At 43.4% G+C, this 26,798-nt stretch overlaps 1 protein-coding gene across 16 annotated transcripts in view; it reads left to right on the forward strand.

The window, feature by feature from the left end:
• Positions 1-26,798, forward strand: part of Fam120b (family with sequence similarity 120 member B) — a 76,621-nt gene that overhangs the window by 8,692 nt on the left and 41,131 nt on the right. For 2 of the 16 annotated variants that reach the window (XM_076552976.1, XM_076552980.1), the window contains exons 1-3: positions 4,770-4,969; positions 13,999-15,412; positions 22,263-22,443. In XM_076552976.1, the coding sequence (XP_076409091.1) occupies positions 4,893-4,969; positions 13,999-15,412; positions 22,263-22,443 (1,672 nt within the window). In that variant the 5' untranslated portion in view covers positions 4,770-4,892. Of the gene's footprint in view, positions 1-4,768; positions 4,970-7,659; positions 8,589-10,143; positions 10,391-13,998; positions 15,413-22,262; positions 22,444-26,798 lie in introns of those variants that run through there. The other 14 variants (XM_042261945.2, XM_076552979.1, XR_013045176.1 and 11 more) reach the window with 13 other exon arrangements.

Genomic DNA, 26,798 nt, shown 5'->3' on the forward strand with positions numbered 1-26,798 from the left:
TATTTTGAGTTCATGATTGTGGTAGTTAATGTCATGTCCAGGTGACAGCATTTCACAGAACTCCTCCTCATCCTTTGATTTTTATATTCTTTGTAATTTTTTTAAATCCATATGTGCATTGGTGTTTGGCCTGCATGTGTGTCTGTGTGAGGATGTCAGAGCCCCTGGAACTGGAGTTACAGACAATTGTGAACTGCTATGTGGGTGCTGGGAATTGAACCCAGGTCCCCTGGAAGAACAGCCAATGCTATTAACCACTGAGCCATCTCTCCAGGCCAGGTTCTTATATTCTTTCTGCCTCTTCTTCCTTCATGTTCCCTGAGTCTTAGGGATTGTGGGACTAATATAGATGCCTCATTTGAGGCCAAGCATTCAGCACTTTGGCCACTTATGTATCTCTCCACTGACTGCTGCCCACTGCAATAGGAAGCTTCTCTGACCAGGGTTGAGAGCAGCCCATGTCTAGGGGTATAAGCATAAATATTTAGAAGGCAATTTGATGGCATGACCATTCAGCAAAATAACAGTAATGGCAGGTTTATCCTAGGGCCTATGTCCTTCACAGCCATAGGCTTTTGACTGAGGTTATACCAGGCAAGAAATGCCCTCCCATGAAGGAGGTCTCAAATCCAACCAGGAAGTGGTTAACATTAGGGTCGCTGTTGTATCAGTAGTCACATCTTATCTTGGCAGGCCAGTTTTGCAGCATACAGGGAGGGCACAGTGCTGGGTAAAACCATTGATGTCTTTTCTCCCCAGCAACCTGCATGGCACCTCTGATACTGTGAAAGTTAGCCAGCAGGAAGGGAAGTTTTCCAGTAGACTTAAGATTGATTTCTCTGTGTTCTGCAGTCAAAGTGTAGTGTTTTCATCAAAAGGATCTTATTGTGTAGTTTTGGTGGCTAGCAATTTCTATGCACCATTTTCTTCTAGTCTCAAAAGAAAGAGACTTTCAGATAGTCTTTGACTGGCCCTCCCTCCACTATAGTATATAATAATCTTTGTAGGTTCATTTGGTTTTTGTTTTTCAAAACAGGATGTCTTAGTAGTTAGGTTTCTATTGGTGTGAAGACACACCATGACCACAGCAACTCTTATAAAGGAAAACATTTAATTGGGGCTGGCTTACAGCTCAGAGGTTCAGTCTATTATCATCATGGCGGGGAGCATGGTGGTGTGCAGGCTGATGTGGTGCTGGAGAAGGAGCCGCGAGTTCTTACATCTTGATCCAATAGGCAGCAGGAAGAGACTGAGCCAATAGGCCTGACTTGAGCTTCTGAGACCTTACACCCCGCCCCCAGTGACACACTTCCTCCAACAAGGCCACACCCCCTAATAGTTCCACTCCCTCTGGGCCTATGGGGGACATTTTTATTCAAACACCACAGTCTCCATGTCAGTCTGATTTCCAATCTCTTAAGTTTAAACTTTTTGTTTCTTCTTCTAGACGAAGAATTAATTTGGTTTTTTTAGACAGAATTCTCACTATGTAGACCAGGCTGGCTTGAACTCACAGAGATGCACCTGTCTCAGCCTCCATGTTCTAGAATTAAAAGCATGTGACACCATGCCCAGCAACTCAGAATCATTTATTTCTGGTGTTTTGAAGTTTTGTGAGGATGTATCTTGTAGATCTCTTAAGGTTTTTTTTTGTTTGTTTGTTTGTTTGTTTGTTTGTTTTTGAGCACTGACTGGCATTTCCAACATGTCTTCTAGATATGAGAAGTTTTCTTCAATTATTTCTTTGATGATTTTCTTCTCTTCATTTAAAAAATTCTCTCTTCCCGTAATTTCTATTTTTGGATGCCAGGACACTTGTTTTAATCTAGTTGTCATATATTTTGTTTTCTCAGTCTCTTTGTGTTCCATCATCTTAGAGATGCCATTCTATTTATCATTCATTAATTTATTTATATAGTAATTTTTATCATTCATAATTTGTCATTTTAATTTTTAAGATTCCCCTTATTCTAAGTATCCCCTCTTGTCTTTTTCATAAATGTTATATCTTCTGCAATGGCAGATATAATTTTGCATAACATTTTTCTCTTCCTTGCATTTTTTATTTTTTCTACTATCTTTATTTTTATTAGTTTGTTTCTTCCTTGGTTGTCTATTTTTAGGAAACAAATGCTTTGGAAAGCTCTGTGTGGTACATGAGGACTATCAGATTGGCAGTTGCTTGGGGCTTTGGTCTGCTTATCGACACATTCTACCCTAATTCCCCCTTGTCTCTCAGCATGAATCCTCTTCGTTGAGAATTTTGTCTCCTTGGTGGCTGTATCACAACACCCAAGTTTTTACCTTCAGCTCTCTCTTAGAATTATACCTTTTGCTAATCAGTCCTTTCTTTTCTAATCCTCTCATCTTCTCACAACCTTTCCACCCTGTCTCTCGGTCCTTTGTCATCACTGTCCTGATCCTCAGGCTACTCTGTTCTGCAGTCAGAGTGCAGTCTTTTCACATGGACCTTGTGCTGGTGTCTGAGATCAGAGTGCCAGGACAGCTAGATTCCAGCAAGGTCTCTCCTTTAGGCTGATTGTCTTCTCCTTATTTCCTACATGGTAGAAATAGGGCAAAAAGACCCTCTGGATCAAACGAGGGCTCTACCGTCAGGCCCCATTCACTTCCCGAAGCACCCCACACTTCAAACAGCATCATAAGTTTTGAAGTCTGAGCTACTGGGGACACAGACATTTTAAATCTTACTGCATGTTTCACTGGTATGCTATTGTCTAGTATGTCCATTTGTGTCCTCAACCATAATGAGCTCCTTAAGACTAGAAGCCATTTCACATATTTTTGGGTGAAACCCAACTATCCTTAACCAACAGGTTCTGAGCACTGTTTGTTGATTTTACTTAGAAGAAAAAACTCAATAGGAAATGATAGCCTTGATTATCAGAAAGATGTCTTTCCAAACCCTTTAGTATAATCCATGGTGTTACTTCAACTTAGTTATGTATTTTGAGTGCTCCATTGAGTGTTCGACCAGAAATCCTGAAACAAATCATAGAATTTTTCCCCTACTTTACTTGAATGAAGTTTCCTTAGTTCGCTAGGAATCAGAAAGTCCCCACTGGGATGAAGAGATAAGTTTTGGGATGCACCTTAATCAATTTGGTGTATTAATAATTGGATGTTGTCAGGAGTTTACATTTTAAAAAAATCATATTGATCTCAAAGCCATTCTGTCTTACAAGTGGCTGAACAAGTGTTCCCCTGATTGTAAAGATGTTAAAATGGAAACTACAGAAGTGAATGAAATTGTGATGCAATCAAGAACTAGGAGCATCTTGCTACAAAGATAAGTTTGAGAGTATCCTGAGTGTCAATGGCCCTATTTAGGCATATCAAGACTCAATCCTTAAACTTATTGCAGGATGGAGGTTAATAATTTAAGGAAATGCTCACCGAAAAAAAGTGTTAATGGCATGTCAAATCTTTGTTAAAAGAGTCCTTTGATATCTTCCTCTGCTGAGTGTTGTGTCTTAGTTAGGGCTTCTTTAAAACACCATGACCAAAAGCAACTTGGGGAGGAAAGGATTTATTTCATCTTATAACTCGCAGGTTATATTCTATCACTGAGGGGAAACCAGGGCAGGAACCACAGGAGGAACAAAAAGCAGGAATTCAATCAGAAGCCATGGAGAAACTGGCTTGTTTTCCATGGCATGCTTAATCTGTGTTATAATACAAATCAGGACTCCCTACCCAGGGGTGGCACTGCCCTCAGAAGACTGTGTAAATAAATCATTAAGCAAGAAAATATCCTACAAACTTGCCTAAAGGCAATCTGATGGAAATATTTTCTTAATTGAAGTTTCTCTTCCTAGATAACTCTAGCTGTGTCAAGTTGATAGAAAACAAAAACAAAAACAAACAAACAAACAAACAAACAACCCAACCAGGATAATTGATCTCTTATCAACCTGACACACAAATACATTACTATTACTACCATAGTCCTTTGCTGTGGGATGGTCTGTATGTCAAATTGCTCTGATTGGTCAATAAATAAAACACTGATTGGCCAGTGGCCAGACAGGAAGTACATGGGATAAAGAGAGAGGAGAATTCTGGGAAGCAGAAGGCTGAGGCAGGGAGACACTGCCAGATGCCGCCATGATCAGCAGCATGTGAAGACACCGGCAAGCCACCAGCCACGTGGCAAGGTATAGATTTATGGGAATGGATTAATTTAAGCTATAAGAACAGTTAGCAAGAAGCCTGCCACGACCATACAGTTTGTAAGCAATATAAGTCTCTGTGTTTACTTGGTTGGGTCTGAGCGGCTGTGGGACTGGTGGGTGACAAAGATTTGTCCTGACTGTGGGCAAAGCAGGAAAACTCTAGCAACAGTCCTTCCCTTCTTTTGTCTGTCCCCAAGATCTCATGTTCATATCAATATCATAATACAAAACATAAATAACTGTAAAAGTTCCACGGCTTTAAATTTTTCAACATTTTAAAAGTCCAAGTTCTCTTTTAAAAAACACAACGTGTCTCTTTAAAAGTCCAAAGTCTCTCAACTGTGGGCTCCTATAAAATCAAAACAAGTTAAATATTTTCTTACTCCAAAAGGGGGAAACCAGGGCACAGTTACATTCAAATAAAAGCAAAAACCGAAGTCCATGAGTGTGAAGCTTGTTGTCAGATGCCTGGGTCTCATGATCTTCAGGGCTCTAAAGGACTTTGTGGCTGTGGTATCCATAGCACACCGTACATTTCACAGGCCCAGGCTACCTGCATTCCATAGTTGCTGTGGCCCTTGATGGCCATATCTATGGTACTGACATCTCCAAAATGCTGGAGTCTCTGCTGGAACTGGACTGCACCTTCACCTACGTCCTCTCCTGGACTCTCACAGTGTCAAGCCTCAGCTGATCTCTATGACTCCTTCCTGTCTTCAAAACCAGAACCACCAGGAAGACTCTTACACATTACCAAATTCGGCAGCCAGTACAAGGTATAAACATGGCCCCAGGTGGATCACAGCTCCTGTGTGCTGACCCTAATGAAACACTTCCTAGAAGAAGTTGCCTCAATAATGCTGGTCTGTTCTTAATTATAGAGGGTTCTCCAACCTCAGCTGGCCAGTATTGATTATCCCAGCAAAGGAAGTTTCACTTTAATAGTTCTGGTCTCTGGTTAAACATAGCCAATTCTTCAGTTTCGCCTGACCAGAACCACAGATTATTTTATTATTTATTTTTATTTTATGTGAATGACTGTTTTTGTATGTATGTGCTTGCATGATGCCCTAGAAAGTCAAAAGAGGGCACCAAATCCCCTGGGACTGGAATGGTTGTAAGCTGCCCTGTAGGTACTAGGGATCAAACTTAGGTCTCCCTCAATAGCAGCAAGCTCTTAACCACTGAGCCAATTCTCTACCTCTTGGATTCTTAATTCAAAATATAGAATGGCCCTGATAGTGCCTTTAAGAGACTCTCACACTTCCCTCTGAACTTTGAAAGCCAGACTTTCATCATCCGCACTGTTCTCAGCATTATCTTCTAAGTTCCCACAATAGCTTAGTAAGCTCTGAGCACTCAATGGCTTTTCTAGTCCAAAGTTCCAAAGTCCTTCCACGATCATTCCCCAGACATGGTCAGGTCTGTCACAGCAATATCCCATGAACCTTGTACCAATTTTTATCTTAGTTAGTGTTTTCATTACTATGGTAAAAAAAACTCCATGACTAAAAGCAACTTGGAAAGGAAAGGCATTTATTCAGCATCTATATCCTGGGTCACAGTCCTCTGAGGGAAGCCAAGGCAGGAGTCTGGAGGCAGGAAAAGAATCAGAAGCCATGGAGGAATGCTACTTACTGGCTTGTTTTCTGTGGCTTGCTCAGATTCAAACAACTGAAGACTCTCTGACCAGGAGTGGCACTGCCCCCAGTAGGCTGGGTCCTCCCACATGGAATCATTGATCAAGAAAATATCCTACAGCATGGCCTACAGGCGATCTGATGGCAGTATTTTCTCAGTTGAGGTTTTTCTTTCCAGATAACTCTAGCTCGTGTCAAGTTGACAAATACCCACCCAAAACATGTTGGATGGTTTGGTTTCTGGGCTGACAAGTGTCACCAGGACATAGCAGCAGTTGAGAGAGAGAGAGAGAGAGAGAGAGAGAGAGAGAGAGAGAGAGAGAGAGAGAGAGAGAGAGAACAGTGGTTTGAGTGAGAATGTCCCCCATAGGCTCAAATAGCAAATACTTGGTCCTCAGTTGTTGACAGTTTGGGTAGGTTTGGAAGGTGTGGCCTTGTTTGTGGAAGTGTGTCACTTGGGAGTGGGGGGCTTGGAGGCTTTAAAATCTTGAACTATTTCCTTTTCATTTTCTCTGCTTCCTGCATGTGGTTGGAGATGTGAGCTCAGCTGCCCGGGTGCCACACTTCCTTACTGGGATAGTGATTCCCTCTGGAATGGCAGTCATGGTGTTTTATCGAAGCAATAGAAAAGTAACTAAGGGCTGGGTGGTCGTGGTGCACGCCTTTAATCTCAGCACTCAGGAGGCAGAACCAGGAGGATCTCTGTGAGTTCGAGGCCAGCCTGGTCTAGAGCGAGATCCAGGACAGGCACCAAAACTACACAGAGAAAGCTTGTCTAAAAAAAAAAAAAAAAAAAAAAAAAAAAAAAAAAAAAAAAAAAAAAAAAAGAAAGAAAAGAAGAAAAGTAACTAAGATACTGAGAAACTAACCTAACATTGGCAGAGATGAAGGCTGAATTGGGAATATGGCACTGTCTCCACTATTTCCCAAGTCTGCTAAGCCTATAAATGATATGGCTGCCACTCCTGAAGGACTGAAGGACTATCAGGATGGTGGCAATTGCAACTTGGGTCTCACAATTTCTCGAGACATGCGATTTGCCAGTCAAGCAGGAACTACAAGTCAAGCAGCTGCCCTTGGAGGTTCCTCAAGCTGTCACCAAGGCAACTGCAAAACTCTTGTTCTAGCCACCAGTGTCCAGAGACAACTTCAGGTCAGCTGTGGATGCCCCAAAGAGACTTGGCTTCAGTCAGGGAAATCGCTGCAATTAACCACCGGCCCTGCTGGGGCATTGCCTTGGGAAACTCTGCTTTTACCACAACACCTTGAGATGATTCTTAGATGACCCTACTCAGTTCCTCCAGACCTCATGACCATAGACAGATGTTTTTACTGCAAGCTGGTCCTGTGCTGCCAACAAAGTTTACTCCAAGTGGTTTTAATGCCAACTTGTACTCTTTTATCATGGGTAGGGTAGGCTGAATTGGCTGCATGAACAGATGAGTCCAGGGTATAGATCAGGGTATAGCACCCAGCAGAAGAGAGAGGGCTGATGGAGAGACCATGGAGAGCTGAGGCTGTGAAGGTTTGCCGAAGTGTTGGGAAAGCATGATACAGAGAAGAACAGAAACTGCCAAAGGTAAAACACTACAAAATGCTGAGACTGGAAAAACTGTGAGCTGCAGCTGCTGACAGAGTCCGGGGAAGTCACTGAGTTGCTACCTCTGGCTGCTGAGGAAGCATCCGTGAGCTGGAAGGCTAAAGGCCGAAAGCCCTGTCGTCATAAGGCTAACACAAGCAGCTGGGTGTGTTGACTCAAAGCTATTAGAGCCAAAGCTGTGACCTTGAGATCCAAGGGGTTTCAGCACCCCAAGCTGGGGGCTACCGACACAAAGGGAGCTACGCTTTGCCTGGTGGGAATTTCCATCCAAAACACCGCCCCAGACAGCACAAATGTGGCCCACACCACAAGGCTGGCCACCCCAAACTCTACCCAACACAGTGGGCGGCATCATTGCCTGTGACCACTCAGCCCTAAGCGCTCAGGTGTCCAACCTGCGCCTCCCTTCACTACCGGTCTTCCCAGGGAGATATTCAAGACCAGGCCAGTGTCCTCACAGCCTCCTACACTTGGCGGGGACACAAGCTGTGGTCTATGGGGTGGCCAGGGTTTCCAGCCAGTATTCCCAGAGGCCTGTCTGCATACACTGCCCGAGCAAGACAAGAGGTGCCAGTGCCGGCCGCCACCGGATCCCGAAGACTCCGTCTCCAGGACAAACCCACCGAGCGCCGTCAGGCTACCCAGGGCTGGGCGGGCCTCCTAGGCTAGCCCCCGGTTGCCGGGTAACGGGCTGAGGCTGCCCCTCTTCGCCAGGGCCTGAGCACCGCCCACCTCGCGCCTGCACCCAGCGCCTGCGCACTACATCCCTTTCGTCCCACCGTCCCTCGACACCCAGTTATGTAAGCCCAAGCTTCACCTTGTCACCTCGCCAGGCACAGGCGGAAGTGCCTATCTGCGGAAGCGGAAGTGAGTAGTGCCGAAGACTGCGGATCTGAGATCTCGCTGACGCGTCTGCAGTTACCGCTGTGCCCCTCCTCTAGGTAGGCCCTGCGTGAGCGATCGGCCACCCGGGACTCCTCCCAGCCGCAGGTCCGCTGTCCGCCGCGGCCACGCCCCTCCGCGCCCTGGGCCCCGACTGCTCCTGCGCCCCGCCGGTGCGGTCCCGGGAGAAGGGGCCAGGCGCCCACCCTCCTGCAGGTGGAGCGGGGTGGAGGCTCTTCCCGACCCCAGCCGCAGGACGCCAGGACCAGCGAGGTAGAGTCTGCTCGTCTAGAGGCTGGGGGAGGAGCAGCTGGTGCCTGCAAACCCCTGGTAGGGGAGATGTGGGACGTGAGATGATGGAGAGGCGCCAAGGGGCTGGGCCTTAGCTGTCTTGAGTTCCTCCGGGCAGGGGATCATCCCCTTGGTTAGGCTTTTTCTGCATATGCTCGCAGACTTTTTCCGTCTTAGGGACTAGCTGTTACCCACGACCACGTTCTTCAAGAAGTCTCTCACCGTTTTCCCCCTCCACACCCATTAGCGGATATTTCCTGACCTTTCCTGGCGTTAGTGTACTGTAGGAGCCCTGGTTACACTTTCCTTACCCGTTTTTGAAAGGCACCAACAAGAAATGCGTTATTTTTCTTACCACTCTCCCACTTAAAAAAAAAAAAAATAGAAAGAAAGAAAGAAAATCCTGTCTAGCCAGTCTTCCAAACGTTGGTATCTGTGAACGAACACCTTTGGCCCGAGAAAACTTAAATGGATAACATTTGAGGCCATTTGTTTTCAGCATTCGGAGATTCTGCTCTATCTCCAAACTGGAATCTGGGTATACTTATAGAACTGATAATGAAAAGTTCACGATTTCAGGCTTTGGGGTCTCTTTGCTTACATAGGCAGCTTTCAAGGCAATGGGAACGCAATAGCTCTCTGTTCATAACTGGCATTCTTTTTTAAAAAAGAAGTATCCCCAACTGTATATTGTAGGCCCTTTACAACTTGCCATTGGTCTTATCTTGCTGCTTTGGAAATATTCTTGTCCTAATCTTTCCCTTCCCATTTTCTCCACCCTCAAAGCAGTGCTTAATTTTGGAATGTTCTAGCCATCGGGTGGAACGTTATAACTTCTGTACTTCAGGTATTAGATTAATTTCGTTTAATTTCTGAGTTGACTCCACCTTGGTAAGAAGGATATATTCCACATAATGCTATCAATTATTGTAATAGAACTTAATACCAAGTATAAATAGTTTTTATTTTATTGTTAGACATTGTCTACTTAGCTTTCTCTTTGGCTATTGTGGGAGTCTGTAAACTGTGAGTCGGTACTTGGTCTTACTTTATAGACCTGGGGCCCTTGGTTTATTCTCCCCCCCCCCCCCCGCCCCCGAATAGGCATTGGTCCTAGCATATAGAAGACATTGTGGGATATACGTTGTGATGTGACAGACAATGATGTCATTGTCTCAAAAGGCTCACCCTATTGGTAGTGATTCTCAGAGCGTCTCAGGCTACTTCTGTCTAGTAGGAGGAGGGGGCTCTTTGGAGAGTACCCTCATCTCCGCATTTATTTCCTGCTTATGTACCTGGTAATCATCTAGCTGTAAAAATTCTCCAGTTTATTGTACATTTTTTTCCGGTCACCTTGTAATAACTTTAGGGAATGAAGAACCTCCTACATGCTTTTAGCAATAAAGAAAAACAACAATAATTTAAACAATATCCATAGCTTTCTGTCTCCTGTTTGGCCATTTTATTTTAAAATGTACTGTCTGTGTTCTGTGATAGACACTTTCTGAAGAAGTGTAAACATGCCTGTTCACCCCAGGTAGCCCACTGACAACAGACCAAAAACTGGTTCCAACTAAGTCTGGCTTAAGGAACCAGTATGTTTATTGAGGTCGCTCACAGGAACGTGGTGACTCGGACGCAACGCTATAAGCAAAGCCCACTGCAGCATGAGTAACAACACGAGAAAACTGTACCCGTGAGGCTCACGCCACAGCTTGCGGGCACCCTGGCTATCTGGAAATACCTTCTCCTGAGCAGTTACTGCCTTTGTAACTTTGGGACAGGTACTTACAAATGTTATAAGTCTGGGGAGCTTCCTGAGTCTTAGGAGGTTCCCTCTTCCTTTCAGGAAGGAATTGGATGTTGTAAATATTTAGCAATTGAACACATTTAAATGTCAGAAGGCGTGTTCTAATGTCATAGGTCCCCATACCTTTTCTAAGTACCTGTGTGCGTGCGTGCGTGCGTGCGTGCGTGCGTGTATGTGTATGTGTATGTGATATGCCATTTTCCTGAGGTAGTTTGTGATTCACAGTGTGAGAAATTAACAGTATGAATGCTAGGAAGAACTGGTGTCTGCTCTGTTAAAATAGCAGGCTTCCCATTATGGGTTGAGGAAGGAGCAGAAACATTTGAATAAAACCAAAGCAGTGTACCGAGCCTGGCTTCCTGGACAACAAGGAGACTCTTTCAAGAAACTCATTGTTGTCTTCGTGTCTTTAATAGAAAATATTTGAAACAAACAAACAAACAACAACGAAAGTGCCCTCTTACCGACAGTGGGAGACTGCAGCTCCAACATGGAGGATGCCATGATACACCTGGCATCTTGTCAGTCCGGAAAAGGGTAGAAGATTGGTGCTGCTCCCTGTCTCACTCTGTGTTCACGTGTCGTTTTCTGTGTTGTGAGTGATGCTGAAGGCTTCTGTAGTCGCTGCCCATGGACCACGTGGCCATGACTCGTGTCTTAATGGACAGGGCTCTTGGATCCTAGCACCCAGTGAAGAGCCAGGAGAGAAGTGGCATTTTCTCAGTGCGTAGAAATGTAGTCCCTGAATGAGTAATATTTACATCTGTCTGTCCACCTGCAGTAAACTGTGGGACTTAGTACAGAGGTAGGCACAGACCAATGGTCTCAAGTTGGTGAAATCTGTGTGCTGTTATCTGTCTGCTCTGACCAGCCTTGTCTTCACATATCCCCTCACAAAGTCTGTCTTCTGCATACTGGGTGGGATCATATCAAGGCAAATCCACCCTCTTCCAGAAATGAATGTAAATTGTCAGGGGTTGTGACATGATCCAGTGGCAGAACGTTCGCCTACATATGTGAGACCCAGAACTACACTAAAATGACAGCAATGAGAACAGGAAGTGCCACCTTCCCAAATGTGGGGTCCAAACCCAGGAGTCCCAGAGATACCCTGATAGCTGAGATAATCTGTCGAAGGCTCAGTACCGACTGTAGTAACTCAAATATTGTCATTACAGTTTGACGATAAATCTTTTGTGTGTGTGTGTGTGTGTGTGTGTGTGTGTATCAGTAGTAGTTTTAACATGAAATATATAATATTTATGTCCACCCAACTTTTGATGTCCAAATTGCTAATGACAACTTCAGATTCTCCCAGGAGCTAGCATCTATTAGTAACCAGTAAACTAACCTAAATTAGTAACCAGTAAAACATAAAATGATAGTCCTAGAGTTTTTACAGCCTCTTCATTAGTATAGTGGAGCTTGTAGCTTTTACCACACATCAGTCGGTTTGTTTTACAGGTTAGTGTTTGTGTGTGTGAGTGCTCAGCTCTGCCTGGCTGGTGAATACACTATAAGATGAGATAGTCTCTCTGCCCTAGGTCTTCAAGAGGCATTATTTTGTGTTGCTTTTTGTATATTAAGGATTTGCTGTTGTTAATATTTTATCAAAGGACTTAGTGGCTTGATACCATGGTAAACAAAAAGAAAAAAAAGGAGGAAAAATATACCATTAAGATGCAAGGTTTCTTGTGGAATTTTTTTTAACTATTGATGGACCTGTTGTCTGCCTGAATAATGTCTTTCATTTATATACAAGGACATATGTAAGTGCTTCTTACTAAGTAAAGAATTCTGATGATACTTTCCCACATTTTGAATTCTGACTCTTAAACTGTTTTGTATCTATATCTCAGTTTTTTCCATAGTCATTGTCTCAAATGATGCAACTATTTAGCATAGTACATTTTTATGCAGCTTCTTGTTAACACGTTTATTGAGTGTACTTGACCGGTTTACCGGAATAGTTTGATGCATTTTGACATTTGTGTTAAATATGTATATCAGCATAGTAATAGTAGTATCCATACCTGTCATTTCCAAAGTACACACTTGGGCATGCTTTCTTCCTTCCTGCCTCCATCAGAGACACCACTGTTAGATCACAGACCTGCCACATGCCTGTGTCACCTAGAAGGGAGCTCAGCCCCTTATGCCAATCCTTAAGAAAACCTTGAATAATAATTTTACTTTTATTTAGTGCTTTCATGTCTTACGACTCCTGGCAAGTAGGCTAGGTCACATGATATGGAACTGCATCCAAAAAAACAGACAAACAAACAAACAACAAAACCAAAACAACACTACAATCAGTTTGTTTGTTTCTTGTAAATGGAAAGAATTCTCTCTTCCTTCAGGACCTCATCATGCCATCTGTAGTCTGGTGCTGTACCTCTCTTAACATTCTGGGAACTGAACAGTCTGGTTCTCTGCTATAATCTCCCTGCCATGCTCGATCTGCTAGTGAACCTCTATTTGGACCTGAAGTCTTCCTCTCCTGCTTCATTGTCCCATCATATGGCTGCCTGTAGCCATCTAAGCCATAACCCTAATAAAGCTCCCATCTGAAGGGAAGTCACATCAGCCTCTTTTCTACAAAGCAGTAACATGTATTTATTTTTTATCTGTGGCAATCACTAGTCTGATTTTGTCACTACAGACTTGCTTAGCTATCAGCGAACTAAAATTCTATGTACGTCAAGTCAGTGTGTTCTTTTGGGCGGGGTGGTGTCTGGCTACTTTTAGTTATGTAGTTATTCAGGCCAGGTGTGATAGCACACACCTTTAATCCCAGGACTCAGTAGGAAGAGGCAGATGGGTTTCCGTGAGTTCAAGGCCAGCCTGGTCTATAACCAGAGTTGCATGGTGAGACCCTATCTCAAAAAAAAAAGGTAGTATTTTGAAGGTTACTCATGTTTCGTGTTCCAGTTTATATTTTATATTTTAAAAATTACTAATACTTAAGTTCTAGGTGGGAAATAATTACCCCTTTAAAAACTTAACTCCGGCTGAGATGCCTTAGTGGGCGACGATGGCTGCTGCCACGCCTGATGACTTGAGTTCAGTTCCTAGGACCCACGTGGTAGAGGAAGTGGCACAAATGTCCTCTGACCTCCACACATGCACCCTGGCATGTATGCATGTCACCTCCCACCCCCTGCTGCCTCAAGACATAAATGGAAAGCAAAACTTTACTTCTTTGAATTTAACTGAGAAATGCCTTGAATAATAGGTGAGATTTCAAAAGCTTGCTATGCTGGATATTGTCTTTGTGAAAGTCCTGCTCTAGAAATTAATGTATGCTTAGTAAAAATGCCTTCTGTATTTCCACTGAAAACACTACACTCCTAATCAGTATGTCCTTAGTTTGGTAACACAAGATTTTCAGAACATTAAATATTGTCTGTGTCTGCTTTGATGAATGTCACATGTCTAGAAATAATGCCATAGTTACTAATTATGGATTCTTTTTCTTCCTTTCTCTTTCTTTTCTTCCTTCCTTCCTTCTTTCCTTCCTTCCTTCCTTCCTTCCTTCCTTCCTTCCTTCCTTCCTTCCTTCCTTCCTTCCTTTCTTTGCAGATTCATAGAATCAATTATGGGCGTGAGAGGTTTACAGGGTTTTGTGGGAAGTACCTGCCCACATATATGTACAGTAGTAAATATCCAAGAGCTGGCTGAGCGCCACAGAAACAAGTACCCTGGATGTCCCCCTACCATCGTGGTGGATGCCATGTGCTGTCTACGATACTGGTACACACCAGAATCCTGGATCTGCGGTGGCCAGTGGCGGGAATACTTTTCTGCCTTGAGAGATTTTGTAGCCGCCTTCACATCTGCCGGCATCAAGTTGATATTCTTCTTTGATGGCATGGTGGAGCCAGGTAAGAGAGATGAGTGGGTAAAGCGAAGACTTAAAAACAACAGGGAGATATCCAAGATTTTCCACTATATCAAGTCAAAGCGAGATCAGCCGGGCAGGAACATGTTCTTCATTCCCTCCGGGCTAGCCATATTTACACGGTTCGCTCTGAAGTCCTTGGGCCAGGAAACCTTCTGTTCATTACAGGAGGCAGACTATGAGGTGGCCTCCTATGGTCTCCAGCACAACTGTCTTGGGATCCTTGGGGAAGACACTGATTACTTGATTTATGACACTTGTCCCTACTTTTCAATTGGTGATCTCTGCCTGGAGACTCTGGAAACCATCATGCTCTGTCGAGACAAGCTCTGTGAGAGTCTGGGCCTCCATGTGGCAGACCTTCCTCTGCTGGCCTGTCTGCTCGGCAATGACATCACCCCAGAGGGCATGTTTGAAAGCTTCCGGTACAAGTGCTTGTCCTCCTATGCCTCTGTGAAAGAGAATGCTGGCAAAAAAGGAAATATTATCTTAGCTGTTTCAGACTATATCTCCAAAGTTCTTCACTTGCATCAAGGTGAGAAAAAGATAGAAGAGATGTTACCCTTGGGACCAAACAAAGCTCTTTTTTATAAAGGAGTGGCATCATATCTTTTGCCAGGGCAGAAATCTCCATGGTTAGTTCAGAAACCCAAAGGCACAATGGCAGACAAGCGAGTGGGGAGTTTAAACCCTGAATCTAAGCAAGAAGTTCCTATGTGTGTAGATCCTGAGTCCAAGCAAGAAGTTTCTGTGTGTAGTGATCCCGAGTCCATGCAAGAAGTTCCCATGTGTATGGATCCTGAATCCAACCAAGAAGCTTCCATGTGCACAGATCCTGAATCCAAACAAGTTCCCATGTGCACAGATCCTGAATCCAAACCAGAAGTTCCCATGTGCACAGATCCTGAATCTAAGCAAGAAGCTTCCATATATGCATACCCAGAGGTCAAGCAAAAATTACCTCCAGAAACAGAGGCTGAATTTAATCTAGAAGTACTCATGTGTACACACCCTGAAATTAAACAAGAAGACACCATGGATATGGAACCTGAAATTAAACAAGTAGCCATGGTTTCAGACTCCGAAATCTTAAAGGTAAGGGGACATGTTTCCCCCACCTCTGCTTATGGGGTCATATTTGAAAGTATACCTACTAATGGATTTGCTTGTGGGAATTTACTAATTATCTTCAGAGAACTGTGGGAAGACACAGACTAGACACCTCTTGAGTCTAGTTAGGAAGAAGTCTCATAAATATGAAATCATATTGTAAGCACATTTGATATTGTCTTATAAATATGATGGGAAAGAGATGTCAGAATTCTAAGGAGAGAATGTTGTGGGTTAAGGTATAAAGAGAAGGTTTCCCAATGGAGTCAGGCCTTAAGGAGGACAACATTTGCTCTGAATAAGTCAAATGTGGGGTTATGGGGACCCCACAGATGTAGTGATTAAATTAGTGTCTCTGTGAGTCATACTGGTAAACTATTCAGGCAAGAGCCTAGGGCTTGGGGAGAGGGAGACTTGGAGGAGATAGAGTGTAACCACACTATAAAAGTAGCTAAATGCCAGGAGTCTAGACTGATTCTAAGTTAACAATCTGTAGACTCTAAAGAGTTCACTCTGGTGGAGAGTCACTGTTCAGTACCTATTTATACGAGGTCCATGTTAGGCACAAGGTTTATCTTTTCTCAGTTGACTCTTACAACAGCCCTGTGAAATAGGTGCTTTTCTAATCATCCCCAGCTCCACTGCCATGGCTTCACTCATGCTAAGCACGTGCTAGCCCTTGAGTTACATCCCAGTCCTTTTGCCTTGGTTGTACTAATAAGGTGGATATCCACAGGAATGTCCAAAGGTTGCAAGCTGAGAACCATGATTTTACCCACAAACTTAGAGTCCCACAGTGTATTACCATTATTCAACTACAGATCTAGGAATTCTGTCTCACTTTTGAGACAGGGTCTCATTATGCAGCCCTGGCTATCCTGGAACTAACTGTGTAGACCAGGCTGGCTTTGAACTCAGAAATCCAACTGCCTCTGCCTCCGAGATGCTAGGATTAAAGTCTGTGCCACCATACCTGGCTTTATCCCTTTTCATAACCAATCTTTTTGAGTCTTGTTTTATCTATTAAATGAGTTTCAAATTTGTGCACTATCCATTTCTTCCAGCTATCTTTTTCCCGAGTCCCAGCTATCTCTTATGGAAATTGCTATCTTAATTGTCAAGAAATCCTCCTGAGTAGACTTTTGCCCTTTTTAGTTCATTTGTCATGCTGTGTGAAAAAATAAAGTCCTTTATTTTGTATTTTCTTATAATTCTTACCTTGTAACAAAAACATGAAATAATGGTATGTAGCCTCTGCCTGTCTCCAGCCTTGCGCCACACTGGTTTTCCTCCTTCTCCTCTGGTTATGTGGTCACCACATCTTCTGCCTTGTGGACCACTACTACGAACCTTTCTCCTACTTCATGCTTACTGATATCTTCTGTTGCAGCTTCTGTTGAAAGTGTCTTACCCACCAGTCTGTGTGCTCCAGTTGGAATCTGTTTGTATGATCAATGTCTTTCTTGTGGTCCTCAGGCAGGTCATTTGTTTTTCCAGTGCTGTATGTTTTAAGCCTCACATACTGTCTTTTAATAGCTTTCCTTTAAATATTGGTGGGATAAATGACTTCCTTTCCCAGCTTTAGCTCCTTAGTGACCTCCTGCTACAACAGTCTCCCTCCTCCTTAAAAAGCCATCGACCTTTTTTCTGTTACATGGATTACAGTAAAATGTAGACTCTCACATCACCTAAGAGAATCATAGGTAGGCAGATGTTGAGAATTTAAGAAAACAAAATGATTGCTTGCACTTGGAAGTCTTTGCTAGTGCTTCCTAGAAAGGGTAGAGGGGACCTTCAGGAAACTGCTGGCGCCCTGAAGAGTAGTGAAGTGTATGTGGTGTGGCAGGAAGATTGGTAACTCTTTAGCACTGGGAGAAGGTGAGTCTGACCTTGCTTAACTTCTCTCAGTTTTATTATGCAGATTGGATGTAATAATGCTACTTTTAATGCAAATCCTGTAAAGATTCTCCTCAGATTCCTATGTCTGTAGGGCTTCTTGTTTGTTGAAGGCAGTGCTCACACGCACCATTAGGTCACCAGGCAGGTCTATGGAGGTGGAGGCTCTTGTCTTCCTTCTGACCTGAGGGCCGAGGGGTCCAAGGCCCATGACACCCAGCACTAATGCCAGGTTCTGGTCTCTGGATCTGACCTTGAGTTGAAGCCCAAGTCCGCGTCCATCTTCTCTGCTGGCCTCTTGGAGATGAGGTGTGGTCAGGATCCCATGAAGCTGCCTCCTCCTGGTCTCATGTGTGCCATTTGAGGTGATATCTGACACAGAACTTAGTCTGGGGTGGCCTGAGGGAGTCCTATTGCTGATTCTGCAGCCACTCAGCTTGCTTCTGTCTCCATCTGTCCCTTCCCATTCTCTGCCTTTCATTGCCATTGCCTGTATGTCCTGTGTATGTTCTCTGTGGCTCAGGCTCTGTGGTGAGCGTCCTTCTGCCTGCGTGTGTCCTGTGTATGTTCTCTGTGGCTCAGGCTCTGTGGTGAGGGTCCTTCTGCCCCTCCCAACTCCACGGCCTGGGCAGCTCTCTCAGCTGCTGCAGGTGCAGTGAGTCTGACTGCTCCGGTGAGACCTCACAGGGAACCCCTGAAAGAACTTAGTGCTTGGTGTCTGTACCTAGTAAAGCAGTATTGCACATTTTTTAATACTATGTGATGGGATTGTGTAACTACAGTTTTCCTACCTTGCCCACAGTCAGGACAAATCTTTGTCACCCACCAGTCCCACAGCCGCTCAGACCCAACCAAGTAAACACAGAGACTTATATTACTTACAAACTGTATGGCCGTGGCAGGCTTCTTGCTAACTGTTCTTATAGCTTAACTTAATCCATTTCCATAAATCTATACCTTGCCACGTGGCTTGTGGCTTACCGGCATCTTCACATGTGTTTGTCATGGCGGTGGCTGGCAGTGAGTCCTCTCTGTTAGTCCCGCCCATACTTCCTGCCTGGCCACTGGCCAATCAGTGTTTTACTTATACAGAACAATATCCACAGCAGGATTGTATGTTTGTTTTTGAAACACTGGTTATACTGCAAAGAATGGATTAAAACTCACTGCAAAAACTCAAGTAAGACAAACCTGGGTAAATGAGCTTGAATTGGGAAATGGCAGTCGGAGAAGCAGCTGCATCATGCGTTTTGATTTGGGGGTTTCCCATCCTAGTTTAAAAACTAATAGTCAAAGGAGCCCTGCCGTTAGAGGTTTAGCACTAGCTCTGCTTGGGTTAGTTGAACATGCTGAGGGGGTGATGGAGCACACACAAGAGCAACAGATTGCATCATTTTGATGATCAAATAGCATGATGTAAAAGTCTGATATCAGCAGTAGATCATATGCTCAGCAAGGCCCTAGATCCAATCCCTGGCACCAAGAAAATAAATAAACATAAAAATTGATGTCAAGATTTGAACTTACATTTCCAGTGTAAAGAAAGGAAATATGGGAGAGAACTTGGAGTTCAGAAGTGATCTTCACTTATCTCTGCTGGAACTCTCGATCTTTCTGCCTGAGCCTCCCAAGTGCTAGACCTGCAGGCGTGTGCCACTGTGATTGGCCTGCATCCTGTTTTAGAAGTGAACTAATAGTAAACGGGCTTGTGTTGTCATGGGATTCCCCCAGTACAGCTACAGCAGCTGAGAGAGGCGAAGGGCCATTTGCAGGAACGTGATTAACTGAATTTTACTGTAGAAAAATGTAGTGCAGCACCTTTGACATGTGCACACAATCAAGTATGGGCCTGAAGTTCCATTCCTAGTAGGAAAGAGACAGTAGAAGCCATTCTCTTTTTAAATATCGTAGAAGCCTTCATAGAAGGATATGAAGGATGGAGGCTTAAACACTGTGCTGAGAGACAGACTGAGGTGAAAGTAATTCTCTTCCAGGAGGAGAGAAGTGATAAAGAATGTGAGTACGATAAAGGTGAAGAAATGAGGCCTCTGCCAAGCCTGCCAGACTCCAATGGCTAGCTCCAAACCCACAGTCACAGGTGGCCCTGGTTAATTGTGGTGGGTCATAAAACAAAACAGACATAAAGGCAGAAGAGAGATTTGTGGAGAGGGTGGAGTTTGGGCAGAGGTGGTGGGAGGTAGGAAGTGAAAACATGTAAACTGCATGTCAAGGTATAAAACAATATTAAAGTTTTTTTTTTAATAAGTCTTGGGCCAAAATGCATCTGGGTTTGGCAGTTGGGAGATTTTGGTAATTAAAGTGTAGGTAGGCTACTTGCTGGAGTCTGCAAAGGGACAGTAGGAAGATGGGGTCTAGAAAACCTTACAGGCAAAGGCAAGTGCTATGCAGTGTGTAGATTGTGTGTTATATTTACTGATGAACTTAATTTTGTTGCCTTTGCAGTTAAGTCTTGCAAACCTGTCTAATAGGCAGTTTGGATGATTTAACCACATGTGGCCAAATGAAACTTTGGGTGAAAAGGCTTGATGTGGAACATTGGCAGGCACGGCCACAACCACATACGCATGCTTCTTCTCTGTCAGTCGAGAAATCAGACTGAACAGGACATTATGTAGTTTTCATTGCACTGGACAAGCTGCGATAAATAAAGGCAGGGCGAAAACATTAAGAATCACAAGTACATAACTCACTGGAAACATGATACCTTTAGAAGACAGCATTATATCTCAAGGTATACACAGTTGCCAAAATTAACAATTTACTGGAAGAATAAGTATATATAATTCATTATTATTTTTTAGGCAAATTTGTAAAACTACAAACTCCTTTGAATTAAACGCCAGGGATGGTGGCACATGCTTTTAATCCTAGGATTTCTGTGAGTTCAAGGCCAGCCTGGTCTATATAGTAAATGCCAGGACAGCCAAGGCTATGCAAAGAGACCCTGTCTCAAAAAAACAAAAACAAACACAAAAAAGTCAGAAATGAAAATTAATTAGAAGTAATTTTGTCATAAAAGACACCATTAAATCCATAAGGTGAACATCTGTATTGGAGTTTACATTGAAAGGGCTTCTCATTTTCAAGGTTGGTTGTCCAGTGCCAAACGATCTCCCTGAAAACATACGTATAAGTAACATTATATGGACTCAACAGGTTATATTTAGGAATATATATGTATATACAAATACATATATGCATGCAATATCAGTTAATTAAAAAAGAGGCCTTATATTTGAAGAAGAGTGGGGAGGGCCATTTGAGAGGGTTTGGAGGGAGGGAAGGGAAGAGAGAAACATTTTAATTAAATTACAGTCGCAAGTAAATCAACAAGAACTAGCAACTGTAGTAGGATTGCCTTGGCTTAAGAAACCTGGCGGTGAGTGGGCATTGTGTCGGGAGTCCTGAGTAACGTTGTTGTTCGCTGACACTGTGAGCTTAACACTGTCAGGCGTGTTAAGCACATTCTGGGTATCTGCTCATTTAAACCACACAGTGATCAGTGGCTTTTTAAATAAAACTTGTGTTATAAAGAAACCAATGAATAGGGTGATTAAAACTCAAGTTTCAACAATGAATCCATATAACTGGTTCTACTTAGGTGCATATAAACTAGATCCAAAAATTTGATAGGCCAAGTCATCCTAACAAAATCATTTTAAATGCCTGTTGGTAAGACAGTTTGAATTTAAAATTCTGAATAAAGTTGTAGACATAACATAGACTTTATTCCCACAGTAAAGAGATGTGTTCTTTATAGGGGAGAAAAAACCCTACATGTAGGTCATTATAGACCTTTTGATCTAAATTGCTTATTTAATGAGAAAATAGAGTTTAAATCACATCTTATGGCCTGCCACATAACGTGCAGAGGACAAATACATATGCTGGAACATGGATTTTGCCAATTATTGAAGCCAGGTGCAATGGAACATAAGAAAAAAAGGGAGAGAGGGAGAAAAATTGAGCAAACAAATGAACACAGCACAGCTTCTAACACCAAGATGTTTGATATGAGAAATGAGTTGAGTCTCATGAGCAAAGGGTGGTTAATTCCAGCTGGGAAGCCGGGATAGGTTTGTAGAGAAGGTAGGACATGATTGTGGTGAGCCCAAGACGGTTAGGAAGCGGGAGGTTAGGGAGCCGTGGTAGAGCAGACGGTGGGATTTGTGCTTCTAGAGCACAAAGTGGAAGAGAACTGCTGCTTGGAGACAGTGATGTCCCCTGAGATGAGTATAGCAGTTTCTATGAGAGCAAAATGGTATACAGAGAGAGAAAGGAGATTTGAGACCTACTGGGACTAAGAATGCCATGGTGGAGTTTGTGGTAGCCATTTGGATGTCTTACACAGGAAACAGATTCATCTGTTTCTGAGAAGACAATGTGGTGGTCATATGAATGAGCAGTTGGTATGGGGGGGAGCTGTGCGGGGACTCAGTTGGGAGCCCTTTGTACCAACCCTAATGGAAAACAGTAAGTGTGTTTATTGGGAGGCCTTGAGTAGACATAATAATAAGATACTGAGAGCTGGGCGTGAAGGTATGCACCTTTAATCCCAGCACTCAGGAGGCAGAGGCGGGTGGATCTCTATGAGTTAGTTCAAGGCCAGCCTGATCTACAAAGCGAGTTCCAGGGCTGTTACACAGAGAAACCCTGTCTTGTGGGTGTGTGGTGGAGATACTGCACAGTAAGTGTAAAATTGATAGATTGGAGGCCACAGGAGAAGGGTAATACAAAGTTTGAACTTGTTAGTCCAAAAGAAAAAAAAAAAAACCATAAATACCACTTGATGTGTTTGAATGACAGTTTCTCATTTGAATATCTTAGATTAAACTGATAAGTGGTATTGACTGTTTCTGTTTGAAACTCAAAAGTTTGTTTTCAAGGAGAAATCTGTTGCATCTGAATCCTTGAGCAGGTTGCCAAGATGAATCATGTCCACTCAGAAAGCTACCTAGTGTACAACATTATGAGCAGTGGAGAGATTGAGTGCAGCAACACCCTGGAGGATGAGCTGGACCAAGCCCTACCCAGCCAAGCCTTCATCTACCGCCCAGTCCGGCAGCGTGTGTACTGGCTTTTACTTGGGGACTGGAAAGGTGAGAGCCAATTGGTCTCTTTTAGCAATGATTCTGTTTGGAGTTGGATTCTGAGAAATGTAGGAGAGTGCATTCTCAAAGGTCAAGGAGACAACAGGTTTTGTTTGTCTGTAAAATCTGTACTTGAGAATGCTATTAAAGATTAATGCCACAAGATAGTACCATCTAATTAGCATAATTGGTCAGAATCCTTAATGAGGATTGCACTGTCACTATGAAATGTCATATTTTTATGTCTTAAAACTGTTTGTGCGGGCTGGAGTGATGGCTCAGAGGTTAAGAGCACTGGCTGTTCTTCCAGAGGTCCTGAGTTCAATTCCCAGCAACCACATGCTGGCTCACAACCATCTGTAATGGGATCTGGTGCCCTCTTCTGACATGCAGGCAGAACACTATATACATAATAAATAAATAAATCTTTAAAAAAAAAAAAAGCCGGGCGGTGGTGGCGCACGCCTTTAATCCCAGCACTCGGGAGGCAGAGCCAGGTGGATCTTTGTGAGTTCGAGGCCAGCCTGGGCTACCAAGTGAGTTCCAGGAAAGGCGCAAAGCTACACAGAGAAACCCTGTCTCGAAAAACCAAAAAAAAAAAAAAAAAACTGTTTGTGCTTTTTAAAAACTGAAAACTTTCCCGCTGTAGTCATGTATGGTGTGTTTTTTGGATATAGCTATATATTCCTCAAAGTAAGATTTTCATAAAACAATTGTATAGAATCTAATATTTTAAAATATAAACAGATGTCCTTTAGCATTTTTATGATATGTTTAGATGTTTTATGTTGTGAACATAGCAAAAGAGTACTTGAGGAGCATGGATGACCAGAACAGTAAAAATGAGAGCTTCTCACACACCAGGGTTTTCATAACTCACAAAAGGGAGTCTATGTCTATTTGTCCGAACACCATTATTTCCAGATAACAGTATTATTATTATTTCTTCAAGAAAATAAACCTGTCATAATTTAAAGGTGGGGTACAAAGCAAGGGCCTGGTCAGTTCTGTTTACAGCCATGGCTCCTTGCTTTTTTTTCCCTCAGAAGTTGGCTGCTCTCTAACCATGTGACGGCTTTCACTCAGACTCACCACAGTGGCACCTGCCTGGTTATTTGTGTGCTTATTTGTCTAATGTCCATGGCCAAAGTAATATTATAGTGACTTGTTTTGCCCTGGTGTGAATCAAGTGATTTCTGTATATGCTTTGAATGTATGTTTAAAGTTAATTTTTCCTGGGGTGTTGGTATTTAGTAAGCATTTCTTAGAGACATAGTGGTTGAATTGCTTGCTCAGATGGGAGCTTTGGATTCTCAGTATCCTTAGGTGAGCAGCAATGGCCACATTAATTTGCCTGTCCAGAAGAGCCCATCCATGTACCATGCAGATGGGAGGGTGAGGGCCCGGCACTGGAGCTCAGCTTACACTTGCATAGCCTTTTGCCAGAGGATCTGAAGCTACGCACACTGAATTGTGTTTGGAGTATTTAGCACCCCTCATGACTGCCTTTGGATCCTGGCCTCCTGGGAACACTAGGGCATCTAATTGTCCCAGAGGGGAGCCTCCTCTGGGACTATAGACTGGTATTGCTTTATTTGTACTTATGTGGTATTCACGATTGGAAGGCAGTGTGGCTAATACTCACTCCTCTGAGCATTCTTGCTTTTATATCTGTCCTTTGCTATGGTTATCTCTCCTTCTTTTTCTCTCTCTAATAATAATCATAACGTCTAAGCAGTTTTTACTCGTGACCCTTTTTCGTGAGAATTTTTCCTATGACTCCAGGTATATAAAATATGTATGCACATGAAAGGTTTGATGTTAATAATGAATTTACTTTAAACAGTTCTTTGGCATACATGTAATCTGACCTTTGTTAAAGAGAAGTGGACACTAATGAGATGCATGTGCTTGTCTATCACAGGACACTCCAATGACACACTAATCTGATATGTACATACTGAGAAGTGAAGGCAGGAACACATTAGAAGTCTTTGTTTTACGTCATTAAACCATTGTGTTTCTGTAGTACAGAAGACTCTGTATGCATAATGAAAACACTGCTCTTCGTGACATACAATAGTCCTGAATCTAAGCTGATATGTTTTGCGGAGTGTTGCTGGGATTGCAGGGTATAAAGGCATGTGTGGTACAAATGCACGTGTTGTATGTTCAAGGGTGCACTGAGGTTGTTCTGTGCAACATGGGAGTGCTGCCAGAAACACCCCAGATTTATTACACATTTGGTTTTGAATTAATTTTTGGTCCTTGAGTGAATAATGGTGGTTAGTGTTAATTGTCAACAGAATCTAGAATCACCTGGGAGACAAGACCCTGACCATGCCTGTGGGGTGATCTTGATTACTGTGGTGGGTGTAGGGAGACTGTGGACTCTGGGGGGACTGCTCCCTGGACAGGGGGTCCTGGACTATGTGCAGTGGTGGAAAGGGGCTGAGCAACAGCGTTCATTGTCAGTCTCTGCTCTCCGACTGTGGCTGCTTCAAGCTCCTATGGCCATGATTTCCCTGTCCTTACGGGATTGCACGCTGTGAACCAGAATAAATAAATCCTTCCCTCAAGGCACTTTCCTCGAGGAATTTTATCACAGCTTAAAAAAACCTAGAAGTGTTCAGAAATCTCTTACTGTTTCCAGTGTTTGTTTGTTTACACTGAGCAGTCAGGGCTGCAGGGAGAGCTCCTACTCTACACCTGTAATCCCACTAGTTGACAGTGTTGGAGAAACATTGTCAGCCCTCAGCTTTGCACGTTTGGTCGATTCTTGTTTCTGCTGGCGTTCTGAGGACAGCTCTAAGGCAGCTGACAGCATTGTGTGAGGGCAGTCCTCAGTTGAGCCTTGAGTCTTTCAGAGTCCCAAACATGTTCTTAAGGATCAGTTAAAATAGTGTAACTTCAAAGCTGTACACAATTATGAATTAAACCAATAATATAAAAATATAGAACTATAAGAACAAAGTTTTTTTTTAGAAGTTGGGGGAGGGCTGTGGAGATGGTTCAGTGGGTAAGAGTGCTTATCCCTCAAGTGGGAGGACCTGAGATTGAGTCCCCAGAACTCATGGGAAAGCCAGACATGTAGCACAAGTGTCTTTTATTCCAGTGCTCCTGACGGGAGATGGACAGGCAAGACAGGAAAATCTGGAGTTCTTGGGCCAGCTCTCACTACCCAGTGAAAACAGCGGAGACTTTGGGTCAAACAAGGTAGAAAGCAAGGGCCGCCATCCGACATGTGAGGTTATCCTCTGAGCTTCACACACTTGCATTCAAACACACCAGTGTGTTCACCAACCCCACACACCAGCTAGAGGAAGCCAGCTTTGATGGCTTACATCTGTAATCCCAGCACTTGGGGAAACAGGTAGGAGAATTACCACAAATTGCAGACAGCCTGGGCTATCAAATGAAATCTTATATGAAAAAACCAACAAGCTGGGCATGGTGGCACACACCTTTAGTCCCAGCGCTTATGAGACAGAGGCAGGAAGATGTCTTTGAGTTTGAGGCCTACATAGAGAGACCCTGTCTCAACAAACAAAACAAAACACAAGGGTAAGACCCTGTCCTTTTGACAAATAAGCCTGCAGGATTGTTACCAGATTGGAGCGTGTGAGTGATGAGGTTAGAATCAATTTGGCTATTCCATTTTCTCTTTGCTTGCCCAATACCAGCCTCATCCCAGGTAGTTGAAATCAGTATCTCTTCTCCCTGCCTGTGAGAAGAGGCCAAACAGCACTTTATAAATGTGTACAAGTAGTCCACACAAGGGTTTTTAGGCAAGAAACCAGAAATATAAACACACATATTTGGATAGTCCTAGGAAAAACAAGTACTGGTTAAATAGAAAAGATTTTTCCAAGTGTAAATGCATTGCTGGGAGAGAGGTGGAGGGTAGGTATCACCGACGAAGATCAGTCCCTGAACTGAGATGAGAGATGAGGTGCAGGCAGCCTTGATCTCTTCAGTGTAAGAAGTCAGTTCAAGAGTGGATCCATGGTGTGAACGTCTGTTCCCAGGGTAGTGTGTGACACAGCCTACCTCTCTACTGTGCCACTGTTGTGGAAATGTTTAGTAAGAACTGCGATATTGTGAGAGTCCTTTTCGGTCTTTACATTTTTTTTATGTATCAGTGTTTTGTTTGCATGTATGTCTTTGCACCGTGTGTGCCTGGTGTCTGTGGAGGTCAGAAGCGGGTGTCAGATCCCTGAAAATGGAGTTATGGTTTGAGAGTGGCCATGTGAGTGCTGGGAATTGAACTCAGCTCTTCTGTAAGAACAAGGGCTTTTAACCACCAACCCATCTCCCCAGCCCACTCCTGGCCTTGAACTCAATATTTGAAGTCACATTCAAAA

Source organism: Peromyscus maniculatus, chromosome 16 (assembly GCF_049852395.1).
Source record: "Peromyscus maniculatus bairdii isolate BWxNUB_F1_BW_parent chromosome 16, HU_Pman_BW_mat_3.1, whole genome shotgun sequence".
NCBI lineage: Eukaryota > Metazoa > Chordata > Mammalia > Rodentia > Cricetidae > Peromyscus > Peromyscus maniculatus.